Source organism: Hyaena hyaena, unplaced genomic scaffold (genome assembly GCF_003009895.1).
Source record: "Hyaena hyaena isolate Hyena2069 unplaced genomic scaffold, ASM300989v1 scaffold_890, whole genome shotgun sequence".
NCBI lineage: Eukaryota > Metazoa > Chordata > Mammalia > Carnivora > Hyaenidae > Hyaena > Hyaena hyaena.
Genome location: NW_024081524.1, coordinates 311,775 through 328,971, shown reverse-complemented (window position 1 = coordinate 328,971; position 17,197 = coordinate 311,775). Strand labels below are relative to the sequence as shown.

Genomic DNA, 17,197 nt, shown 5'->3' with positions numbered 1-17,197 from the left:
TGAAAACAAAAATCTGCTGAATGGTTTTTATTTCCTAGGACTGGGCACTCGGAGTCCTGCACGCCAAAATCATCGCAGCTATAACACTGATGGGCCCCCAGTGGTGGTTAAAAACCGTCATCGAGCAGGTAAGTCAACTTCGCTTTCAGGAGAGACTGGGAGGGGCAGGGCCGTGCTGGGCTGCTGCAGTTTCATTTTCCACCTTTCTGAGTTTTCCACCTCTTCTCTAAGAAGCACATGGAACTTTTTTTCTTTTTTAAGAAGACAGTTTGTTGTTTTACCACCATGAATTTTCAACAACCATTCTTAAGACTTCCTTTTTTTTTTTTTTAATGTATATGTATGTATTTTGAGGGGGAGCGAAAGTGTGTGAAGGGCACAGAGAGGAGAGAGAGTCCGGAGCAGGCTCTGCCCTGTCAGCCCCTTGCAGGACTCGATCTCACAAACTGTGAGATCATGACCTGAGCCAAAATCAAGAGTTGAACATTAACCAGCTGAGCCCCCTGGCGTCCCAAGACTTCATTTATCTGAAGTTTAACCAGCGGCTTACAGTACCTGAAGCTCTGAAGTAAAGGCAAAAATTAGCACATGTCGTTTTTTTCAGGGCAAGAGTTCTGATGTACGTTTGCTATTCAGTTTTCTAAATCTGTAGTAGGGAAAAGAGTTTACTGTTCAAGACAGTAAATAAAGGGCAGGGGGAAAATTAGATTAAAAAAGCAAAGCTGATACTGTATACTTGAAACTGATACAACAGTCTATGTTAACTATCTGGAATTAAAATAAAAACTTAAGGGTGCCTGGGTGGCTCAGTTGATGAAGCATCTGACTCTTGATTTTGGCTCAGGGTATGACCTCATAGTTCCTGGGGTCGAGCCTTGCTTGGGATTCTCTGTCTCTCGTCTCTTCCTCCCGCTTGCCTGCATTTCACATGCCCATGTGCACTCTTAATGTGCACTCTCTTTCCATCCCCCATATAAATAAATTTGAAAAAAAAAAAAAAAAAGAGACTTAGAAAACCTATCCCAAAGCCTTAAAAAAATACAAAATAAAAGCAATCTTAATTTAAAAAACAGAGCTGTTTGGGAATATTTTACTACCTAGCATATAGACTATTACTGTATTATGGAACCATCAGATAACTTGATCATTGTGGTGATAACCTTAAAAAACTACATGGTGTTTCTGTACTCTGGTAATAGGGCTGGGAAGTATGAGAATTCCCTTTAGGAAGATTTCCATCTAAGTAACCAGCCTAACAGATTTTGGTACTTCTTTACATTTTAGTTGTCTAGAAAATGTACTTATGAACAGTCCTCTTAACTGTAGGTCAACGCCAAATTCATTAGGTGCTCTGTTGCAGTAGAGGTACACCTCCTTCTGATGTATAGGAAATAACGACTGTAGTTCCCAGCTCGGTATGCATGAGAAAATTGTCAGAAAAACCCTGACCCTGGAGATTCGTGGGGGTAGGAGAGCCAGGAGTCGCCGTGTGTTTCCACACATCTCCACTTTGGAGTCTCCGGGTGGGACTGGCCCTCACCCCAAAGAATGTGGAGAAGAGGGGTTTCATCACAATTGGAGGTTGTGAAACGTTGATTTTTGTAATGTTTTGCTCTCTGATACATTCTTTTTTCATACTATGTAAGTTTGAGTAAAATGGTTGAGAAACACTGGGATGTCTTGTTGCATGGATTTAAATGCATTTGGGATTGGAAGCCTTTGAAAGGTGGAGCTTGTTGTCAGGCATGTTTGTCTGCGTGCTATGCCCTGGCCTGTTGCTGGGGGAGGGGGAGGTGTGCCTCAGCACCTTGCACTGTGCGCTGGGGGCCAGGAGGTGAGGGGCTGGGAGAAAGCAAAAACAGCGCTCTCTTCTGTTTTGTCCCCCTCTGCATAGTATCTTTATTTTCCATTATTCCCAAGGTTTTCCCACTTTTTTATTCATTCTTTCCTCTGAAGTGCAATTCATTAGAACTTTCTGGATAAGATAGTGAAAATACTGTAGAAATTCTTGACATAAAAAAACTTCACTGTAGAATTCTTTCATACTAAGTTTTTACATAAAATATCTTTGGTTTGTAAAATTTGATTTATACAACTTATCAGAAACCTATTTCCTGCTTATAATGTTTTCTTCTATTCAGATAAAATGAAAATAATCTTGATTAATAGTAGATCATTCTTACACAGATATGTGAGTAGTTGTTTCAGGTTATGACATGGTCTTTATCTAATATTATTGGGTGTATCTGGTATTGTATAGTGCGGGACTAGTGTAGTTAGGATTCTAGGTTAGTGTTGTATTATTTCTTCCTTTTGCAGAGTTAACTGCAAAGTGTAAGGAAGTAAATGCATTTCTGTAACAACTTGTGGGCATCATACTTACATTTGTGTTCAGAGTTTGTCTTGACTTTGGAAAAAATAACCAGTAGTTTCAACTCCCTGTGGCTTGGATTCAGTAGACATTGCCCTGTTAACTTGGGGGGATTTGTCTCGTATCCCTTTTTCTAATTTTCTCTCTCATGTTTCAGGTTTATGCAAATGGCATCCGAAACATTGACCTTCACTATATCATTCGTAAACTGGCAGCGCCAGTGATCTCTGTGCTCTTGCTTTCCCTGTGCATACCTTACGTCATCGCGTCCGGCGTCGTTCCTTTACTAGGTGGGTATTGCCAGCCGGGAAGTCGGAGAGTGCGCCTCTTAACCTCACCATGTGCCGAGAGCACTTCCAGGATCATAGGCTGTCTGGCTCCAAATGATTAATTTGTAAATATAAACCCAGCTAAAACAGCGATTTCACAAGAGACTCTTTCTTAGATTTGGGCACTACCTAGGGCAAGATTTGGAGAATCCTAAACGTCCTTGGTAGTTTTTTTCCTCTAGGCAGGTGAGGAAGTATTGACGTTTAGTGTCCCCAAATAGGCACAGCTTTCCTTCTCCTCACTGGAAGTGCTCTGCTCCTGTACTTGTAAGAGCAAGGAAAAGTGAGCTATTAGCAACTAGGTATTATTTTTTAAGTTTGTTTATTTTGAGAGAGAGAGTACATGTAACATTAGCAAGGGAGGGGCAGAGGGGGGGCAGAGAGGGAGGGGGAGGAGGGAAGGGGAGATCCCAAGCAGGCTCTGCGCAGAGCCCAGTGCAGGGCTTGAACCCATGAACCGTGAGGTCATAACCTGAGCTGAAATCAAGAGTCAGATGCTTAACCAGCTGAGCCACCCAGGCACCCACAACTAGATATTATCTGGTCAGTTATGTGCTGAAAAGTCTTTACAGGACCTTAAACCCAGCATATTTTCAAAATTACAAGCACAAAGTCTTCTCCTCCAGATCTTTATCCTCTCCTGAATTCCCCGAGTGTCTAGTGTTATCATCCAACAGGTTGCGTGAGTCACAAACCTTGTAGGTCGTCTGTGTCACCTGCCATACTCACATGGTCTCCAAGTCCATGTGACCCAGTTTCTAGAAGCCATTCTCTAATCTGGCACCTTTTCCCATGGCTCTCACCTTAACCTCAGTGGCCTCCTGTCTGGTTTCTCTACTTTGAAGCCACAACCACTAATTCATTCTCCACACTGTGGCCTCAACGACCTTTCAAAAGAGTAAGTCTCGTTGTTCCTCTCTGGTGAACGTCCTCTCGTTTCCAGCGTGGACTTTAAAGCACAGTCCAGCTTGTCGGCGTGGTTCCCGAGGCTCCTCTGGCTGGGACCGCCACGCTCTGGCCTCACTCCTGGCCTCGCCCCATCTCACATAACAAGTGTCAGCTTCAGTTAAGCACCTCCTGGCCCCACCTATTAGGGGAAGGACCTATTTTTATTTCGCGGTCATTCCATAGACATTTAGTTTGCCCTTTGTTTTACAGGTGTTACTGCAGAAATGCAAAACTTGGTCCATCGGCGAATTTATCCATTTTTACTGATGGTTGTGGTATTGATGGGAATCTTGTCCTTCCAGGTCCGCCAGTTTAAGCGCCTTTATGAACATATTAAAAATGACAAGTAAGTCTAGATTTCCATTCATCTAGCTGTTCTTAAGATGCCTCCTCTCTTACTTTTTATTTCTAATGTGGTAAATCATAGTTTAGAAAAGTGCTCAGATTCTGGATATGTTTTGACGTAGAGTTGAGGATTTGCTAATGGATTGGATGTAGGATGTGAAGGACAGTGTTCTCGAGGGTTCCGTTGGGCATGGGGAACTGTCACTTATGGAGAGGAGAGAGACTGGGGGGAGCGAGTAAAGGGAGGAAGACTTTAATGCTCATTCCAAATGTTGTTTTGTCTGTTCCCAAATGTTTTGGTCTGACAAGACATTAAATCATTTTGTATAAAAATTAGCCTATATGAGGACTTGGCCCACTTAGGCTCTGCTTGCAGCCTAGGGCCATCTGGCCACTCCGACCACTGCCCAGAGAGGCGGTAAGGTTCCCGCAGCACTGTGAGCTCTCTGTTGGAGGGAAACTGCAACCTGACCACAGTGGGAGACTGAGGACCGCCAAGGGAAACACCTTCTGGGGGTAACAGCCACCTGACCTTCCGTGCCCTGACAGAAAGCTGAGCGGCGGCTAGCAGTGAGTGAGCTTAGAACTCTCTGCCCTGGTTTGCCCGGGCAAGCCCCGGTTTACATGTGTCGTCCCATTGTTACAACACCCCGTTTGTTTGTGCCTGCCCCAGCTTAGACGTGAGACACGCTCTCACGCCTGTCAGAATGACTACCGTTCACAACCCAGGAAACAAGCAGATGTTGGCAAGGATGTGAAGAAAGGGAAGCACTTTGGCACTGGTAGTGGGATTGCAACCTGGTGCAGCTGCTCTGGAAAACAGTGTGGAGGTTCCTCCAGAAATTGAAACTAGAACTACCCTACAACCTAGCGATTACACTGCTAGGTAATTATCCAGAGGATACAGAAAAGCTGATTCAAAGAGGCACATGCAGCCTGGTGTTTATAGCAGTGCTATTAGCGAGAGCCAAAGTATGGAGAGAGCCCAAATTCCCATCAACTGATGAGTGGATAAAGAAGTTGTGTGTGTGTACACTCAAACATATACACAATGGAATATTACTCAGTCATCAAAAAGAAAGAACTCTTGCCATTTGCCATGACATGGATGGAACTAGAATGTATTATGTGAAGCGAAATAAGTCAGGCAGAGAAAGACAAGTATGATTTCACTCCTGTGTGGAATTTTAGAAACCAAACAGGTGAACATAGGGGAAGGGAAGAAAAAAAAAAGAATAAAAACAGGGAGGGAGACAAACCATAAGCGATTCTTAAATACAGGGAACAGAGGGCTGCTGGAGGGGAAGGGGGTGTGGGATGGGGGGATGCGTGGCGGTCACGAGGGAGGGGCTGGTGATGAGCCTGGGTATCATATGTCGGTGAGGACCCACTGGGCTCCAGTCTGGAAACCAATACTACATTGTATGTTAACTCATTTGAGTTTAAATGAATAAAAAAACCAAACAAAACAAAGAATGAGATTTAGGGTGTTCAAGGTTTCTCCAAAGCATTTACTGACATAAAAAAACCCAAGGACGCTTAGGCGGTCTGTACATTTCTGTCAGCTGTGGAAGAACAGAGGGGATTTCAGTGGAGAATGTCAGTTTTTCTCACTTTGCTCATTCAGGCTGACGAGTAAATTCTGCAGACAGAATGCAAATGAGACCCGGCCTGGGCTTTCTGCCGCCGCCTTCTTCACACTTGTCCCCCGCGCTGCTCGTCTGCCCGGTGGTCCTGTCCCGCCTGCCTCTCCGCGTTTCTTATTCATGATTTTCTGCTCTTTCCTGCCGCCCTGTGCACCCTCTTCTCCTCCCACACTCATTCCCTCCGGTAGAAGACTGTTGAAGTGCAGGCTCCCCTGAGGCCATGTCCTGGGTGCCATTGTATGCCCACGGCTGACCCACGTCTGACAGGGAGCAGGCAGCAGGCGCTGCTCGTGGGGCTGGCAGGGGGTCGGGTGGGGGCATGGGGGTGTGTGCAGGGGGGCACGGGGGGGCACTGGGACTTTGGGGAAAGTGGGGGTTGGGTTCAGAGTCTCCTTTTTCTATCACCGAGTTACTTTTATGTCCTGGGCCAGTTAATTAACATCACTTTTCCCTATGCTTTTTATTCCTCTGTGCTTTTTACTGCTTTTTCATTGCCATAGCATTAACCCCGTTTTTGGCCTAACTTGGTGTATTCTGTGATTACATGCATGCCAGGCAGTGCCGTGTGCATTACATTAGAGTCTATCCAGTTGTCACTGTCTAAAACATTGATGAAATGCACACAGTTAAAAATATACTGGTCGGTGGGGGAACCGTGCGGGAGAGTAGTTCCGTCAGGAACAGACTTGGTAAGACCAGAATGAGGATTAAAGCTGTGGGTCGTGGATGAAGAGGCAGGGGGATTAGTGAAATGTTTTAAAAAGTGACATGTTAGACTGCTCGGCATAAACTGCCACAATTCTCATTAGGCTCGTGTGTGGGCGGAAAAGTGGTGAAAGTCAAAGCAGCAAGAATAGTAAAAAGTCGCCACCCTGTCTCCAGCACAAGCCAGGCCCTGGTTGCCGTGGCTTTTGTGCGGTTTGTATTTACTTTGGCGCTCACGGGACATGGTACTGCTGTCCTTATTTTGTTGGCAAGTCAGTAAACTGGGTCTTGGAGACCCAGCTCCGGGGCCAGCCTGTCGCGTGGGGCAGCCTCCTCTGGGCTCCCACAGGTGGCTGAGCACTGAGCGGCCACTCAGGGGTCTGACTCCATTCGGGCCCCACGTGCCCCGGCCTCCCGGAGCTCATTGCCGTCATCAGCTCTCACCCACTGGCCTTCGCGGGTCAGCCTGCAGCCCAGCCCCGCGGTCAAGGAGGCACACTGCTTCACCACAAGTGCTGCTGTCGCCCCTGGACATGGGGTCTTGTCAGGCCAGCCGTGGTCGCTTGTGTGGCCAGTGCTGCAGCCCTGAACCCTTTGCCCTAAGCTCTGTGTCCTCACGGCGCGTGAGTTAGGGGTGCGTAATGCTCTGTTCTTGGGCCATCGCCTCCTACCTTCTGTGCCTCGAATATGCAGGTTCTCTGCCTTCTCCTTTGACCTCATTGAAACCTTTGCCCTTGGATTTCTCCTTTTCTCTAGAACTAGAGCTATTCTGATCCACTTTCCTCCCTCCCCAGCTTTCTGTTTCTTCAGCTCTGTTCCCCTGAGCTGTTTATAGAATACCCGTAACAGATAAACGCCGTGAGTCACTTTCCTGTGCCGTACCTCCCAGCGTCTGCAGGTGTGAGTGCCCCAGCCTGCGGGCCGAGCACGCGCACCACTGCCCGGCATCCGAGGCCTTCCGACGTTTGCTGCTCTCACCTTGCCGTGAGGTGCCTGCTCGTGTGCCTGTTGCCAGTGCTCATTCTAGACTCTCCTACCTGTCAGACCATTGAAGGGTTTTAAGTGGGAATGATCTCATTTGCATTTACAAATGTATCACTGGCTGCTCTTAGGAAGAATATTTTAATATGCAAGATCGTATAAGAGAGTAACCACCCTGTTTTTTGCAACCTAGATACCTTGTGGGCCAACGCCTCGTGAATTATGAACGGAAATCTGGCAAACAAGGCACATCTCCGCCACCTCCACAGTCGTCCCAAGAATAAAGTGGTGGTCTCCACTACCTTGACCTTCCCCTGGCCTTTACGTGTCCTTTTTTGTGGACTTCTCTCTTTGGAGATTTTTCCCAGTGATCTCTCAGCATTGTTCTTAAGTTAACTGTATTTGACTTGTGTTCCCAGCACTCAGAGAGGCGCGGTCCAAGGTCTGCTGCCCTTCCTGCATCTTCCGCTGTCATTGCTGTCTGAGATCTGTACATGTGTAAATAGACGTTCCTGGGTACCCTGAAACCTTGGATTAAACAGAATGTGCATTGTACATCTTTAAACAAAATGTATATTAATTTATTAAATCTAGTTGTCACTTTATTTTGGACCTGCTGTGATCTTGACAGGAAACGTGCCACAGAGCCATAGTGCAGAGGCAAAGCTTTCTAGTGACGCCCTTTGCAGCGCGATACCCCGGTGTTCCTGCGGTTCTTACTAAGCAGACTGTGCGCTCTGTCTTTCTTGGCTGTTCACACCATACCAAGAACTTACAAGGAAACACGTAGAAAGCAGCAGTGGAGTGTCTGTGGTAAGAGGACATGGACTTTGTGCTTCACTGTCAGTCGTTTTTGGAAGTTATTTTGTATAACACCAAAGCTGTTGTACATTTTCTACTGCCTGATTTTTTTTCATGTGTCTGTGTTTATAATATTGTATAGTATCTTGTGCTAGGTGAAGAAATTATTTTTAATTTTGATAATTTAATATTCCTAGTGATCAGCATTAGGGGTTGGGTTTTGTGCTTGTTGGGGGCATGTCTATACTTAGAGGAAGAAAAAGTCCACAAGAACATTTTTATCAGTTTCCTCCAACCCCCCCTTTTCCATACACAGCTGTCTTGTTGGTTTTTTTTTCTTCCCCTTTTTGGCAGCAGTGGCCAAAAGTCATGCAGGATCACGAGTCTTCTAGAATACTGTCACCAACAGTACCGCGTCCTCCTGGAGTTAGGGCACCCTGAGGGGCTAGCCAACTGCAGACATCCTTTGTGCTGTAGACGGCAGCGCTAGGGAGGCTGCCTGGGCCCCTGGCTGCTCCTGCTGCCCAGTGCGCCCCGTTGGGTGGGGATCAGGGAGTCCATTTCTCCTAGCTTCCATGAGCAAATCCCAAAGTTTCCAGAACTTTTTACAGAATAAAACTGCAAATGAAACCAACTTAATTTTACTTGGCCTGAAGAAAGCTGGCTTGAGCTGGCCTTTTTACCATGGGAGTAAAGAAGGTGTTTCATTGGCGATGTGCTGTAAAATCTTGGAATACTGAACACTTACAAATCTGGTTTTCCCGTAGAACCAAAGCTTCCAGTAAGAAGTATTGAGAGCAATAGAACAGTTGGGCACACAATCCCAGTGTTTACCAATAATGATAATAACGATATATTGTAAGGTTGGTGTTTGTGTTTTGAATGTTCTCAGAGAAAACAGGCAGCAGAGGAAACTCCTGAAGAGTTTACGTATAGTATTAAACTCTGTAGACTGAAATCTGAAGATATTGTAAATATGAAAGTCAGCCAAACATAAGCTACCAAAAAAGCAAACATATTTTGGTTGTTTTATATTTCAACAGTTTTTCCTGAAGCGGTGATCACTTTACTTTAAAATATAGTTTAAAACATCAGTATCAAAAAAAAAAGCTTGCCATGGGTTCAGTGTTACACTCCAGCACTTTGCAGCAGCTCCTTCTCTCGTATTTGAAATAAGGTCTTTGCTAGCCCTGCCTTTATGCAGAAATGGAGTCCTGCCTTAAAAAATTAGGAGCATTTTAAAATGTGATGTTACCTATCGTGGTATATGTCTATATAAATTGTTCTCTTTGGGAGAAAAATATTATCAGTTGGGCATAGAACTTGATTATATTAATTTAGGTTTCTTTTTTAATTTTTCAGAGAATTTATAGATCTTGATATAAAGTCACTGGAACACATTTATCCATTTTACCAGAAAGAGATCTAGGCAGATACCACAAAAAATTAAAAATTGTTACTCTACAGAATTTTAAAAGAATCTTATCAGATGATTTGTAAAAAAAAAAAAAAAGAAAGAAAAGAAAAACATACATATATATGAATGGCCAAAATGTTGCCCTCCATTTCACCGGCAGATCATTTTATCTTGTTGTATTTAAGGATTTCATTTTGGTTTTCAGTTGTGCTTTGTCCTGTTTTCAGTAAGATAATTACTTTCGTAAGGAAAGCATTTGCTGACGTAATATTTACAAGGGCGGCACCAGGATTTTATTATTAGCCAATAGTCTCATGAACATTTGAAACCTCTGGTTCAGAAAGTTCTAGTATTGCTGCCCTTCATGTACAATTTTTTTTTTTACATAATAGTGTAGTTTTGCTTCATTTTACATTGGGCTAAAACCGTCTTCAAGGAAATTAATTACGAAAGAAGACCATTGTGTTTTACTTTTACTTGTTTATAAATTGAAGACAAATCAACATTTGGGAGTGAGTTTCACATGACCAGTTACCAAATGGTCATAATTATTAAGTGTGCAGTTGTTCATTATTAGCAAATTATGTTTGATTTTTAAACTATTAAGTACTAATAGTTGAGAAGAAAACAAGAAAATGCCAATGTGAGGTTTATGTATAGCTAGCCTTAAAAAAGTTCCATGTTTTTAGGTGATTTTTTTTTTCCCTGTTAGTTCTCTGGAGAAACAGTGGAAATTGGACATCTCAATTCCAGATGTAAACAAAAAGTCATTTTTATTTCAGTATTTAATATAGCTGTTATTACTGTGGATTCTTGTCTTGTGTTTTTTCTTTCCCTCATTCAAGTAACAGAATAACTTTTTCTTAAACGATTCAGTCTTAGCAATGTCATTTCCGTATTGGCAAATGCTATTAAAGTGTAATTCTTGAATTTAGGTTGAATTCATGACTTTATAAAACAGAAGCACTGGACATTTCTCCTCTGTATTGTGCTTACATCCATCTCCCCCCCTCCCCCTCCCATGAGAATGTAGCACCGGTCTAAGAACACTGGCGCTTTTGTAAACACCCGAAGTTAGCTTTCAGGACTCAGTATTTTAAGCTTTCTACTAACTGTGTGTGATAAGTTTTATACTTGTGAAATTTTAAAATGATTATGTTTAAAATACTCCTTTAGAATGTTACCTGCTCGGTCGCCATCAAGAAAAGACAAAAGTAATATGTTGTGCCACTAAACTGTTAGCAAAACCTCACGTGTGGAGACGGTAACTCCCTTGGTTGGGCTGTCTCGTATCTCTATTTGTCCCTCAGACACAGAAATTTTCTCTTCACCCTGGTACTGCCCGGTGTCATTTCTAAAAGCAGCCATCATGAGTAAGGGTTTCTTTCAAGTAATCTCCCAACAGTAGTAGGTTTGTTGCTAATACAACATAAAGGTGTAAGACAGTATATATCTGATTTCATTCCCATCGATTTTGTACAAGTGCCTCGTTTTGTGTCGGGAGAGTAATACACAGTCCCTTAACTGGAAGTGTAGTGACCATAGGCCTGGAAATGACTTTTGTAGACGGTACATAGAGCACTTAGTTATTTAGGATATCAATTTTCTATTGAAGCAAAAACCTTAGATACCCAGAACAATGTTATGTGTATATATTCTCAAATGCTCCCTTTTTTATGTGGCTGTTTGTTGCCTTTTAAGTCAAGAGAACAAAATTGAATAAAGTGAATGTTAGCTGTAGCCTAGTTTTTATGGTTTGTTTTTGCTTTGTTGCAAAACTGTTCCAGAATTACAGAAATGTGCATTATTAATCAGCATAAGTAGATAATCTAGGTAATTAAAAAAATTTTTTTACTGTTTATTTTTGATAGAGAAAGACTAAGTGCGAGTGGGGGGTGGGGGTTGTGTGCAGAGACAGAGGGAGACACAGAATCCGAAACAGGTTCCAGGCTCTGAGCTGTTAGCACAGAGCCCGATGCGGGGCTCAAACTCACGAACTGTGAGATCCTGACCTGAGCCAAGATTGGACGCTCAACTGACTGAGCCACCCAGGCTCCCTAGGTATTTTTTAATGTAATAATTATGTAAGAAAAAGAATTAATATGTGATTATAGTTCCTCCATTCTGTTTTAAGTATAAATTTAAAAGTATAGTCGCAGAGAACACATCCCTTCCTGCTCGCCCCCTGACTGTACTGTGAGACCATCTTCACGGGGGAGCAGTACAGGCCTTCTTCTTGCAGGCAGGCTGCCTTCCACTTCTGCAAGATCTACCAGAGTACAGCCGTTTTATGTAGTTGATTGTAAATCTCTGAGAAAAAGGAAAGAATTGCATGAAGCTTTTTCCTCCTAAGTGTCCCCATGTGAAGAGATCGGTTCTAGGTTCAAAACTTGATGATTTCTTTTTAATCAAGTGCATTTAAAAAACTTCATAATGTTTATGTATTTTGAGAGAGCGTGTGTGAGAGCAGAGGAGGGTCAGAGAGAGAATCCCAAGCAAGCTCTGCACTGTCAGCACCAGAGCCTGATGCAGGGCTCCGTCTCATGAACCAGAAGATCATGACCTGAGCCGAAATCAGAGTCCGATGCTTAAATGACTGAGCCACCCAGGCGCCCCTCAAGTATATTTTTATTTCTTTTAAATGCAGCCGTGGTAGGCAAAATGCTTTCTCAACTACAGGCATCTGTAATCTGTCAAGCTGAGGTTCTGCAGCAAAGGAGATGGCATGGTGAAAGTCAGGAAGCGGCCGTTCGTTCCCCCTCGCACCCCACAGTTTACAGCCACTCTTGTTGCAAACAAAGCTGATGTCACAAGTGGATTAAGGGTCCGAGGAGGTAACACCTGTCCTCCCTCCCACAGTGTTTTGGTTCGGTGTATGTTTTGTTTCCCCGCACTGTACTGAGTACTGTAGCTGAATCGAGGTATGGTGTCTGCCTTCAGGGAGCCCAGTCAGAGTGGAAAAGACCAGAAAAATAAGCAAGAGGTTCTAACAGTTACGAGTCAAATGCCCCGAGGAATTCAGAGGGGGGGCTCCGTGTCCCCCAGGCCCACAGTCTCCCCTGACTCCTACCTCCGGCAGCAGCCCTGCACAGTGCGGGGATGGGCCCACGATGGCAACCGGTGACCTGGGTGGACGAGGTCCCTTCTGCATCCCTGCAGCTTAATCTTCCTTGAGAAATTTCTCTCTTCACATATGTAACAGTGCCGCGTCTTTCTGCATCTCCACGTTTGTTCAGTGACTTTTTTAGGACGAGAAGCTTCAGGTCTGCAGCCCCGGTCAATAACTCCTTTGTTCTTTGCCCAGTCGCATCCGTCCCTTCTGCTGGGCACACAGGTCCCCTGGGCTGACGGAGCAGAACGGAGAGTTCTGAGACCCACGTGTGTAGGGACAGCTGATTTTAGACAAAGGTGCAAAAGTCGAGCAAATAGTGCTAGAATAGTTGGACATCCAGATGCAAAGTTAAAAATTGATTCATATTTCAACATAAGCAAAACTTAACTCAAAATGGATTATATTCCTAAACATGAAACCTCAAACTATAGAACTTTTGGGGAAAAAAAAGGGGAAGTGCTCAACTGTGGGTAAGGTTTGGATGTATACAGCACCGAAGCACAATCCTTAGAAGAAAAATTTGAAAAGCTGCACATTATCAGAATTGAAAATGTCCCCTCTTTGGTGTTTGTTGTTCTGAGGGCAGGACAAGCCAGCAGGCAGTGGCAGGAAGCATTGGCAGAACGCTTCTGACAACACACGCGGTTCAGTATAGATCGAGAAGTGTCAAAACTCAGTAGTTTGAGAGGATCCATTTGCCCATTGTAAAAATGGGCAAAATATTTAAACAGACACTTCACCAAAGAGGACAAATAGGCAAATAAGCACATGAGAAGCTGGTCAACATAATAAGCCATTAGGAAGATAGAACTTAAAACCCATGAGTTACCACCACATATCTATTAGAATGACTAAAAATACCGTACTTTGTGTTGGTGAGGGTGTGAGGAACGCTTACACTGTTGCAGGGAAAGCAAAGGGGTGAACTAACTACCTCAGAAAATACTTGGCGCCTGGGTGGCTCAGTCAGTTAAGCATCTGGCCAGCTGAGGTCATGATCTCACGGTTCGTGGGTTCAAGTCCCGCATCGGGCTCTGAGTGGGCTCTGTGCTGACAGCTCAGAGCCTGCAGCCCGCTTCGGATTCTGTGTCTCCCTCTCTCTCTCTCTCTGTCCCTCCCCTGCTCACACTCTGTCTCTCCCTCTCAAAATTAAATAAACGTTAATTTTTTTTAATAAAAAGAAAATAGGCAGTTCTTAAAAGTTACAGTAAGTTCACCACTCCTAGTTATTGACCGAGCAGAAAGCAAGTCCATATGATGACTTGGATGAGAACGTTCATGGTAGCTTTATTTGCGGTAGCCCAAAGGTGGAAAAAGTCCACATGGCCATCAACAGGGAAGGACATAAATGATTATCCATCCAATTATCTCTTCCAATAAAAGGCAGTTAACTTGATATACGCAACATGGACAACTCTCAATGCTGAAGTAAAGCAGACCAGAAATCCATGCTTTCATTTACCGGAAGTTCTATAAAATGCAAGAGTAACCTACAGAAACCAATAGAAAGCACATCAGTGGGAGTTGGTGGGGAGGGACTTGGAGAGATTTCAAAGGGGCAGAAGGAAACGGGGGCGATGAATTTTTTGTTACCTTGATGTGGTTCTGGTTTGACATGTATACATATGTCAAAACAAAGGATCGTACATTTTAAGTTTGTGCGATTTGCATGTTAATTACATCTTGATTTCAAAAATAAGTGTCATATTCATATATGCTCTCTAAGGGATCATTTCATAGCATATCTATGTACAAAGTGCCCGCTTCCCTCTCACTTTTGGCTGCTGATGTTTCTGTGTCAGTGAGAAGACCGAAGCAATCAGAGCGCGGCTTCACAAGTTCACACCATCACATTTACCCTCTCACTTGCCCCTGTGGCCCTGTTCCCCCTGGGCTAGGCGGGCCTCGCACGTCCCCTCCAGCGTGCCTGCCCTCTATGCAGACTGCAGTGTGAAAGGTGCCCCCCGGCCCACGTGCGATCCATGCCTGGGCCCCGCCTGCCTCGCGCAGCCTCACTGGGTCAACAGGACTCTCGGCTGCTCAGGGTGCTGCGGCAGGTCGCCCTCTCCCTCGTGGTTGGGTCATTCCCATCCATCAGACGTTCCTGTCATTTCTTGCACAAGAAAAATCTCTACCCCAGTACCTCCTTCACCTGCTCCAGTCACTTTCCTCTTCAGCAAAGGCCTTCCAACAGTTATCTGTACTTCCTGTTTCTAATTTTTCCTCTCCTTTTCCAACCCTACTACAATCAGCCGTTTGCTCCACTCTCCCACTGGACTTGCTCTTGTAAAAGGTCACCAGTGGGCCACCCCTAACGTAGGTGGTGAGTTCTCAGGTCTCGCCGGAAAGAGTTGGTCCCTCTCTGCAGTGAAACCATTTCCGCTGGCTGTCGGGACGTAGCACTCCACTCGTCTTCCTCCTACTGGCCTGTGGACTCTCCTTTATAAAGTCCCTCACTGACCCTGTCTTGTCTGTCAGCTCAGTCTGGGACCTCTCTTCTGCCTACACCCATTGACTTGGTGATCTCACTCCCTCTCATCTATACGCTGATCACTCACGTGTATATTTATTTACTCGTTCCCTCTTCCTTCCTGGAATTCCAGACACGTCTGTGCAGCTGGCTACGTGGACCCTCCCGGACATCTCAAACTCGGCAGGTCCAAAACCCAACTCACGGTTCCCCTACCCCAAATCGATATTCTCAAACTTCCCCATTTCACTTGGTAAGCTACTGGATGGATCCGGGTTGCTAAACAAAAATGTTGGTGATACCGTTGACACTTGTTTCCCCACGCTTCGCATACAGTTGGACATCAAGCCTTTTAACTTCCAAATGAATTGGATTCTGGCTACGTTGCCCCACCCCCACTGCTACCATCCTGGTGCAGAGAGAGCACCATCATCTTCCTCCTGCTTGGGTCCCTGCAGTTTCTCCTGAGCTCCTGGCCTCTGCCCATGCTCTTTCTTCTTTCTTCCACTGACTTTCAACACTGGATCCAGAGTGATCGTATTCCGATCTAAGTCAGATCACATCAGTCCTTTACCCGGACAGCTAACCGTCACAAAGTCCCAAGTCCACAGGCCCCCTGTGCTCACTATGCCCCACGCAGCCTCCTTGCTTCCAGAACAGGTCAAACCTCAGGGCCTTTGCACTTGCTGCTTGCTGTGCCTTAATGTTCTTCCTCTAGGCTCTCCCCAAGGTCTTCCTTTATTTACTGACGTGTCATTCTTAGGCTTATCTAAAATTGCAGCTCCTGGGGCTTTCCTGGACTCCTCCACTGCTATGCTTTGTCTCTCAGATGTATTAACTTTAATGCCATATGGCTTTCCTGTATTGTTTATATTAGCATGTTTTCCCTTTTACATTTGAATGTAAGCTTCAGAGATTTTTTTTGGGGGGAGGACCGCTCTTGGGACATATTCCGTATTCAATAAATACTCTTGAGTAAATAAGTGGATGATGCAGAATAAAACTAATGTGTCTATGAGAACCTGAAAGCCGTGTGCCATTCTCCAGAGGTAACCACTATCAGTAGTTAAATGTTGGCTTCCAGAATGTGCTATGGGTAAACACACATTCACAGAGTCCTTTTATCACAATACAGGGAATGTGCCCCCACAGACTCTGGGGTGCTTTTTTTTCCACCTTATATTTCATGACCATCTTTTCATGTCAACACTTAAGTAGCTACCTCATTTTATAATCCTGGCTGTACTGTATTCTGCTGTGTGGATAAGATTATGATTTCAGTTTTCTGAAGGACAATTAGTTACCCCATTTTATTATATGCTACAATAAACACTTTTGTCCATAGTACTTTATATACTCAGGCTAGTATTTCTGTAGGATAAATCTGTAACTTCAGTCATTAAAATATAGTGCCAAATGGCCCCCCAAATGTATTGATTAACATTCCTCTGTCATCAGTATATGAGATTCCTTGTTTTCCCGTATTATATCAACATTAAGTATTGCCTGTGTTCAGTTTTTGCCAATGCTCTTAATTTGGAGATGTGTGTGCCCAGGTAGAGGGATCATGTTGGGTGTGATGCTCCTAGAGCAGAAGGAAGGGCTCCTCACTGACTCTTCCTGGAAATATCTTATTCTAGTTTTCCACTGTCCGGGCTAGAGGTGAGCAGGGGAAGGCGGGCTATGGGGCCTTAATCATTCGTGGTGGGTTTAAACGTAGCCGCCCTGTACACTGCCCTGGTCAGGCTTCACCAGAATAGAAGCTACTCTATCCATGGACCCAAAATTACTGTATCAGAAGACATGGCTTATATCCCTTTAGACCCAGATTGGCTCAACCATTCTATCTTATTTAGGAAAACAAGTTGAGCAGAATCTTATTTTAGCTGAAAATCGCCCACTGTCCAAACTCGTAAGTGGCTCTTCACTGAAATCTGCAGAACGAACGGGCGTGGGCGATGGTTTGGAGGCTGGGGACCGCTTGGACAAGCCGCCAGACGGAACGTGCAGCATGAGCGCGGCAGTCGAGGAAGGCAGGGCCACACACCTTCGGGGTGGGGGGGTGGGGGGGG

General features: G+C 44.6%; 1 protein-coding gene and 1 long non-coding RNA gene across 3 annotated transcripts in view; one reads left to right on the top strand and one right to left on the bottom strand.

The window, feature by feature from the left end:
- The window catches only part of MARCHF6 (membrane associated ring-CH-type finger 6), a 79,775-nt gene extending 69,424 nt beyond the window's left edge, over nucleotides 1-10,351 (top strand). Inside the window, exons 23-27 of one of the 2 annotated variants that reach the window (XR_005526080.1) lie at nucleotides 39-128; nucleotides 2,529-2,661; nucleotides 3,859-3,994; nucleotides 4,370-4,563; nucleotides 7,519-7,607. Coding sequence is in view for 1 of the 2 variants with exons in the window: in XM_039220460.1 (XP_039076391.1) it covers nucleotides 39-128; nucleotides 2,529-2,661; nucleotides 3,859-3,994; nucleotides 7,519-7,609 (450 nt within the window). In the remaining variant the exon portion in view is untranslated. Of the gene's footprint in view, nucleotides 1-38; nucleotides 129-2,528; nucleotides 2,662-3,858; nucleotides 3,995-4,369; nucleotides 4,564-7,518 lie in introns of both variants that reach the window. The other variant, XM_039220460.1, reaches the window with a different exon arrangement.
- Nucleotides 10,352-11,649: 1,298 nt separating this feature from the next.
- The window catches only part of LOC120222579, a 6,085-nt gene continuing 537 nt past the window's right edge, over nucleotides 11,650-17,197 (bottom strand). The window contains exons 2-3 of the long non-coding RNA XR_005526082.1: nucleotides 12,614-12,887; nucleotides 11,650-11,853 (exon numbers count right to left, since the gene is read on the bottom strand). This is a non-coding gene — a long non-coding RNA (uncharacterized LOC120222579). The remainder of the gene's footprint in view (nucleotides 11,854-12,613; nucleotides 12,888-17,197) is intronic.